The 8,932-nt window shown below is 29.2% G+C and overlaps 1 protein-coding gene across 1 annotated transcript; it reads left to right on the plus strand.

Moving 5' to 3' along the window:
- The first annotated feature begins 350 nt into the window (after positions 1 to 350).
- Positions 351 to 4,511, plus strand: LOC129308927 (stemmadenine O-acetyltransferase-like). The gene is made up of 4 exons (XM_054950290.1): positions 351 to 1,024; positions 3,206 to 3,779; positions 4,251 to 4,323; positions 4,444 to 4,511. The coding sequence occupies exons 1-4, from the start codon at positions 351 to 353 to the stop codon at positions 4,509 to 4,511; spliced, it is 1,389 nt and encodes a 462-aa protein (XP_054806265.1).
- The last annotated feature ends 4,421 nt before the right edge of the window (positions 4,512 to 8,932 follow it).

The following is an 8,932-nucleotide window of genomic DNA, read 5'->3' on the forward strand; positions in this document are numbered from 1 at the left end:
GATTTTAAAATTTTCAACATAATTATAAATAAAAAATTAAGTATTTCAAATTAAAATATTTATATTTATACTTGTGTTAAAAATTGGACTAAAATGTAAATTTTGAAAATAAAAGGGGGTCCTCTGTAATTTTAGCAAAACAAAAAAGAGATGATTGTATTTTACTCAATAATAAAACTATTAGGATCTTATCATAACATCCATGGATGTGTATATGATAAGTTAAAAATCAAATATTAGGATTTTTGTCATTAATGCGGGTGATTCTTGGTTTCGCCTCTATATTGAGGCATTAGAGTGGCCTGAGCTTCTGAGCCATTGTGAAATTCAGACTAGTTTCAAGCCACAAGATGATGAAGGTTGAGTTTGTGTCCAGACAAATCATAAAGCCATCATCTCCAACACCCCAAAGCCATGCAACTTTTAAGCTATATTACAAGGACCAGATGAATATTGATGGCATGTATACTACAATTCTACTTTTCTATCCCAATATTGATCAATGCGAGGCAAACAAAGTTAGTCATCATCACAAGATTGCTGAAGAATGGTGTGAAAGGCTAAAGACGTCATTGTCTGAGACTCTGACCTACTTCTACCCTCTGGCTGGAAGAATCAAAGACAATGCAATAATTGAATGTAAAGACCAAGGTGTTGAGTTTTGCAAAGCTCGTGTTCATGGCTTCCTCGAAGACATCCTTAAACAACCCAACAATGAATCTATGAAACAGTTTATGCCAGGCGATGATGCCGGGTTAGGAAGTGGGTTTTTATTGAAAGTTCAAGTGAATTTGTTTGATTGTGGGGGAATGGTGATTGGTGTGTCTGTGTCTCACAAGATTGCTGATGCTTCAACGATTGTTTCGTTCATCAAGGCTTGGTCTTGTACTGCTTTTGGGTGCATGACTGCGGCGATGCTTCCGAAGTATAATATTTTCAGATCGTTTTATGCTTCGATGGATTCTCCGATTGCTGCATCACCTATCACGTTAGGAGACTTCATCAATTTGTGCATCACAAGAAGGTACTCCTTCTATTTTTATTTATTAAAAGAACTATCATTTTTAGTTTTTTTTTTCACATAAGTAAAATCACATTATCTAATAGGCATTTATCGCAAACTTTCTAAATTACCCTTTATAATTTTATTATTTATAGTTATAAAAAATAATTAATGAAAACTTGATTAATACAATTAATAAAGGATATTATAGTCTAATTTTTTTATTTTCAGACAAACTTAATATAATTAATTGATTTTCTTAAACTATATAATACAGCTTTTTTTTCTACAAATAAAAATGGAGAAAGTATTATATATTCTACACAACACATTCACCCCCGTTAAATATTTTTTGTTTTTTCTTTTTCTAAAACTTTTTTATCCTTTGGTTGGGAAAGTTCAAATCTTGAATTAGACCATTTCAACCCTAGAAATGAGTTTCTTTTCAAAGGCAATAAATTGTCTTGTTTTTAGGGACTCGAAATCTGTAACTTTAGGAACCTGATCTTAGCTGGTCAAGGAAACGTAAGAATTCTTTTCCTGATCATTAATTATGGAAGGAGATAAATATAAAATATATAAGACTTGTCTAAGGAAAGGCATGACAAAGGATCAAAATCCTCGAAAGATCAATTTTCAAAGTTTCCTAAGTTTGATAGCGTTTTATTAAATGAACTTTATAATTCTGCCACATAATAAATGAAACCATGTGCCTTGTTTGTATGGTTTCAATACTGTAATATTTCACGCCAAATGGTCCAAATTTTTTCTCACTTTTGTATACATTATACTGTTATATTTCCCTACATTCATATTGCCGCCTTTGAATCAAAATCAAACACATCTATCATCACCTGATTTATTCAATGGCTCAAATGCTCTCAAATGCAGAAAACTTTAGAGGATTTTAATCGATAATAGAATTAAACTTGATCTTAGCATAACCCATGGAATAAATGTAGCACAATGAAAGTATTTTGGAGTAGCATAGGATATAAAAGAACGATATAAATTATAGCTTTACCTCTTGGCTAAAAATGAGTTTCATATGTGGAAAATTGATAAAATATTATTGAACTTCACGGCTTATATTTCTCAACTTCAGCGATCATTTTATGGTAAAACCAACGTGTCTGCCTTTCTTTCCTTTTTCTCTCTATTCTTAAAATAATAATAATTATATAAAAAAAAGGAGTCGAAGGGTGACTTGAATGATACCAATATAGTTAAATATGATTAAGCTATAGATACTTTTTTTTTTCTTCAAACTAAACTTCATTAACATGGATCATACTTTCACCTCTATTTAGTTCAACCGGCGAAAATAAAATCCTTTTTTGTATTATTTTTTTCATTAACTTTTTTATGTTTTAATGAGAAATTTCAAATCTTGATGATTTCAACCCTCAGAATTAAAATTTATTTCTTTTTGAGGTGGCAAATAAACTTGTTTTTAGAGACTCAGAAATATACAACTTTAGGAATCCGAAGAGCTTCCCTAATAGAATTAGTTGTTGAGCAAATGTGATCAAGTGAACTTTTTATTTTTTGTCCTGATCATTAAATAAAATATATATGATTTAAGCTCTATTATTTTGAGGTAAAATCGACATGCCATTCTTTCTATTCTTAAAGTAAAAAGTAAAAAGGAAAATTTTAGTGATGATCCCTTAACTAGATTTAATTTCAGTCAACGCACGGAAATTCTGAAAGTTTACTATATATGTGGGGATTAACATAAAATTAAAAAGCTAACTAAAATGACCATATTATCTTTGATAAAGGTAGATGCATAAACAACTCATATACAACTGATGTATGAAAAATAAACTATTGATATAGGTAGAATTTATAACTCTCATTACACCTACATCAGTCATTCATTTTTCATACATAAGTTATTAACTTCCTTACACAAGTTGTTTCTATCCTAACTTCACCAAGGACAATAAGATCATTTTACTCATCTTTTTAATTTTATTTCAGTCCCCCCACTGAAATTAAATCTAGTCAAGGGGTACTCATTAAAATTTATCCTAAAAAAAAAATCAAAGTGTGAATTGAATCATAGTTACATAGTTATATATGATTGAGTTGTATATATATTTTTTCCTAATAAACTTCATTAACATGGAACCCATTCATATCAAATAGAAAATATATATTGTTGACGTGAGATAGCAAATTAAATTGCGTACGCAGGTTTGTGTTTGATTCCTCAAAGATCACAAAACTAAAGGCCAAAGCTGCTAACAATATAGTCGAACAACCTAGCCGAGTGGAGGCAGTATTAGCACTAATATGGAAATGTGCTATAATAGCATCAAGAACAAGCCAAGGAATAACCAAGAGACCTTCCATGGTATCCCAAGCAGTAAATCTTCGTAAAAGGACAAGGCCACCTTTACCTGAGACATCTGTCGGCAACTTCATAAGTCACGTCGTAGTGAAACTAGAAGAGACCAATGAAAGTACTGACATAGACTTAAAATGGTTGGTGCTTCAGCAGAGGAATGCTCTGGAACAATTTTCAAAGAAATGTCTCATGAAACTTCAAGACAGAGATGCTTTCTCGTTAATGAGTGAGGCAGTGAAGGAGATTGAATTGGAAAAAGAGGGTAGAGACTTCTACATGTGCTCGAGCTGGTGCAATTTTGCGTTTTATGAAGTAGATTTTGGGTGGGGAAAGCCCAAGTGGGTGAGCCTTCCTCCTCTGGAGATGAATAATTTAATTATTTTGATGGATACAAGTGATGGAAAGGGGGTCGAAGCATGGGTGAGTTTGAATCCACAAGATATGGCCTTGTTTGAGACTAACCATGAGCTGCTTGAATTTGCCTCCTTGAATCCAAATGTCATATAAAATAGGATTAAAGAATAATTTCACCCTTAAACTTTAGATCTAAAAGTGTCTAGAATCCTAAACTCATTTTTCATATAATGTTTCCCTGCAACTTTAAAAAATGGTACGATGTTACATTTACCATTAATAAAAGTTAGTTTTGATTATTTTAGTTGACAAGAAAATTACAAAAAAATGCCTCAAAATATGATCGAAAAATTACATAGAAGGACAAATTACAAACAAGGACCAAGAAAATTTCTTGGTCCTTTTCTACAATTTTTAATTCAAATAATAACAGTCAAAATTAATATTTGTCAATGGTAGGGGTAATATCACACCATTTTAAAAAGTTAAAAGGAAACAATGTACTAAAAACAAGTTTAGGATGCCAAATACTTATAGACCTGTAGTTTAGGGGCAAATTTGCCACCACTTCCTCTGCCTGGCATTCTAGCCTTGGATGCTGTGGGAGCTGGCAAGTCTGATAAGTTTACCTGGTAGTGGATGATCATCGATCGTTTGGGCGTTGGCTGATTCTTATGCATATTGCTGCATGTTTTCTTTTGAACTTGGTTTGTTGTTGACTATTGTACAGATTCTGCTTTAGATTTTCGTTTTCATTGTCGCAATACTACTGTTATTGGACTTTGGTTTTTGGAATAAAAGTTTAATTTGCATTGGGGGAAAAAAGAATCCATCTATCATATAAAATAAATACAAACGTATTGATTTTAATAAGTAGTGCATGCAGTTAGACTCCATTCAAAAATAAAAATGATAAAAGTCAAATAAAAAAAATTGTGAAAGATTAATATGTACATCCAATCATTATATATATATAATTGGGATGAAAGGCTATGTATGAATAATATGTGTCTATTTTTTGGTTTGCTACAATTTTATATTTTGGGATGTCTTTCCTATGATTTTGAACTTTTGAATTTAAGTTTGGAGTAAAGTTCAAGATGATTTATTATTTTTATATGTATATAAAATAGAATATTCATGTTTGGAGTTATATTCAAGATGATTTTTCATTTTCTATATGTATTACAAAATTAAATTTTATCTATTTGAAATTCAAATGTAATCATATTTGAATTTAAATTGATATATATATATATATATATCTACTTAAAAATTTAGAAAAAAAAAAGAACATGTGTTTAAAATTTCTGATCTGTCTTCATGATTTTTGAAAACTTCTATCTATCCTAAGGATTTGCCATAAGTAAGGTTCATATGATCAAGTGTATAGTATATATATATATAAAAATCCAAATGTAGATTAATATCTATCTATTTAAATTATTATTATTATATATATATATATATATATAAGTAAGATAACAAGCTACGTATATGCCGTGTCTTTTTGTGGATACATTAAATTGTGACACATGTTTCTTTTTCAGTACTTTAAATTGTGCCATGTGACCCTTTTTCAAATCAAATAACAAATAATCCATTTAAAAAAATGTATAATCTATAATAAATCATCAAAGGATTAGTTAGAAAAAATATTCTGGGTTTAAAAAGGACTATTCTCTTTTTATATTTATTTTAGTTCAAAACTTATATAGTTAATTAAGCAGAGTTTACAATTTATATATAAATCATATCACAAATTCAAATAAGTATTTTTTTTATATTTATTTGAGTTAAAGATTTATATAGTTAATTATGCAAAGTTTACAGTTTAGATACAGATCACACCATAAACTTGACTTATTGGTCTATTATGGTGATTTCCAAAAATTTCAATCATATAAAGTAGAGTGTGTGTATTTCAAATTCATATAGATGTTTAGTTATTGGACAATTTTTTTTTAAATTTTTTACTGTATCTCCACGATTTTGTAATCCAATTGTATGATGCAATCAGTTTATCTTATTTAATTTGAAAATATACACCACGTTGCTCCACTTAAAAAGGGAGACTGACAATTTGGTCCCAATCACTAAATTAAAGTCAATTAAGTGCCCGACAAATGTTTTTGAAAAATAAATTAAAAATATCAATTCAAATTATTACAAATTTAAGAGTTTTAATTATAAATAAGTATTTAAATATCAAATCTAATTTTTAGATTGTAACAAAAAATTTTATTTGTAACTGTTTGAATTAATATTTATAATTCATTTTATAGAAAATTTTATCAAGAACCTAATATCATTAATTCATTCCTCTGAGACCTAACTATTATTCTCCCCACTAAAAATTATGTTTAAATTCAATTGATTTAAAATTTAAAAATTTTCTGGATTTTAATAACTCCACGCACTTTACTAATTAAACTACAATTTTTTTTTTGTTTTTTTGACAAGTTTGGTTTGGAAAATAAAATTATATATATATATATATATATAATAGGAAAAATGACAGTAAATCCCTTCGAATTTTATAAATGATAGTTTGGTCCCTCAAAAGGTCATAATTCTAATAAAATTTCTAAGAACCTCTTTGTCAATAATTATTTTTAGAGAAAGATTATTTTACCCTTACTAAAAATAATAACTCCCAATTACATCTTTTGTTTAAAAAATCACAACTTTTCTTCTATAAATTGCAAGAGTTGAATAAGAAATCACAACTTATTAAATGTACTTTTTGTTACTAAAAACAAGCTACTTTTTACTTAAAGAATGACAACTTTTTCTTTATGAATCACAAAAGTTGATTAAGAAATTATAATTTATCAAGTGTAATTTCTATTATTAAAAATAAGTTCTCAAAATAATGAATCCCGTTCACAATTTTTGTTTAAAGAATCAAAACTTTTCTTCAAAAAATAGTAAGAATTGAATAAAAAATCACAACTTCTCAATAAAGATAAAATGATCTTTTCAATTTAAAATTTATTGACAAAGAAATCCCTAAAGACTTTAGTGGAGTTTTGAATTTTTGAGGGGACTAAATTGTCATTTATGTAATTTAAAAGGATTTTATTATCATTTTTCCTATATAATATGTAAAATGCCCAAGAGGGGGGATAAATTGGGCAAGTCAAAATTTTTACAGATAACAAGTAAATTAAATGAAATAGAGGAGAAAAGATATCACCAAATAATCAAGGGTGAAAAGAGAAGGTTGAACAAGTGTTTATCTTAATTTAGTCCTAACCACTTAAGCTTACATCCAGTTTCTAGGTTATATTTGAAATTTTTTAACCACTTACTCTACCAAGATCAATCCGACTCTTGGTTGTCTCAATACAATCCCAAACTAAAATCTATATCACTCTTCCTTACAAAGGTAATAATATAACCAACTTAAACTTCTTGAGCTTAAAGTCTCTATTTCTAGAATGAAAAATAGGGATGAATAGAGTATGTTCACAAAGTGAACAACTATAGCAAATACTCTCCTTAAGAGTTGATTTACAATCAATGAAGTGCAAATACAATAAATGTAATCATAGAAGGTAGCTAATGAATTGAATGTTTAAGTTCATATAATAATTCTTTTGTGTCTTTTTTCATAAATGAGCGTATTTACAATCAAGGTTGATAAATGCTGTTAGAGTGATTTTTGGTTGAGTTTCTCGCTCATGACAAGTAAGGAAATAAACAGCCATATGCATTTAATACTCTAATATAAAGTAGGTAAAAGAATATCAGCAGAGCTAAATGCAAATGGGTAGCAATGAAGGAGTAAGAGATAAAAAGTGTTTGAATCAACCAAAGTTATGTTTAGAAAGCTTCTAGATGAACAAAAGGCTAACACAGCTTACAAAAGTGGAAAGGAATGAGATAAACCTTGAATTGAAGCTCAAAGAAGTGAATACGAAAAATACAGTCTCGTAATTAATATTAGTACTGGTATAGAAGTGACAATGCCAGTATTGACAAGAACAAATATGAAAATAATAACTTAGGTCAATGCGAGTAGAGCTATTATAGTACTGGAAGTGTTCTTCATAAAAGACATTAACTCAACAAACAACCGGCACTATAAGTATTGATAAGTAGGGGAATTGAGCACACAATACTAGCAGTATTGGAAAGTACCATAATAAAACAATAATTGTCTATTCCAAAGAAAATGAGGGTGCTAATGTTTTATCTTGTATGATTTCACAAGAAAATTGATATGGGTACTGGCATGGACTAAAAAGTTCAGGCAACAATATACCTAGCACTCATCTTATGTATGCCGATAAACCTTGCTTTTTTGTAAGGCTTCTGAGAGTGATTGTAGAATTATGAAAGTACTTCTACATAGATATGGAGAAATCTCGGGACAACAAATAAACTATACAATCAGTCCTGTCTTGTGTTTAGTCCCTCTATTCCTTGTAAACAAAAAAAGCTTTTGGCTCATTCTATTGGAGTTAGACACAAAAATCAGTTGGGTAAGTATTTAGGAGTCATAGTGGATAATTATAGTAATTCTCACGAAATCTTTCACGAGTTGGCAAAAAAAAAAAAAAAAACTGGAAAATAGGCTTCAATTATGGAAGGCTAGATTGTTATCATGAGGAGATTAACCTTGATAGAATCAACTATAAATTCTATATTGGTTTATCCTTTGTCCTTTTGTCGCGTTCCAAAATCCTTTTGACTAGGCTTACGATGAAAATTATATATATATATATATATATATTGGGATCATGGTGGAGAGTCTAAAACTTTTCATTTATTAAAATGGTTTGAAATTTGTTGTCCAAAAAATAGATGAGGTTTGAACATAGGAGACATTAATTTATTTAACTAGGTACTTTTTGCCAAAACCACTTGGAGAACAATAGATAGACCAAATTCTTTGTTGAGTAAAGTTTTTTGTGTTAAATATCTATAGGATAAGGATACTATGAATTTTTCTGCCAAGGCTAGTGCTTCACGGTTTGGAAATCTTTTTGCATCTAGTTAAATGGTTTTGCAAAATTTGAAATGGATAGTGGGTAATAGAAAATCTAGTTCTTTGAAGAGTCAGCTTTCATGGCTTTTGCAAAAGTCAAATCTTCCTCCTTTTGTACAAAGAATGAAGGTCATATACTATACCCTCATTTTCTTTGGAATAGACAATTAATATTTTCCTTATAGCGCCCTACCATAGCTTTACAAATTTTGCAAACACCATT

The sequence above is a fragment of the Prosopis cineraria genome, unplaced genomic scaffold (genome assembly GCF_029017545.1).
Source record: "Prosopis cineraria cultivar Desert tree isolate PC_DT_omini unplaced genomic scaffold, ASM2901754v1 PC4, whole genome shotgun sequence".
NCBI classification, from domain to species: Eukaryota; Viridiplantae; Streptophyta; class Magnoliopsida; order Fabales; family Fabaceae; genus Prosopis; species Prosopis cineraria.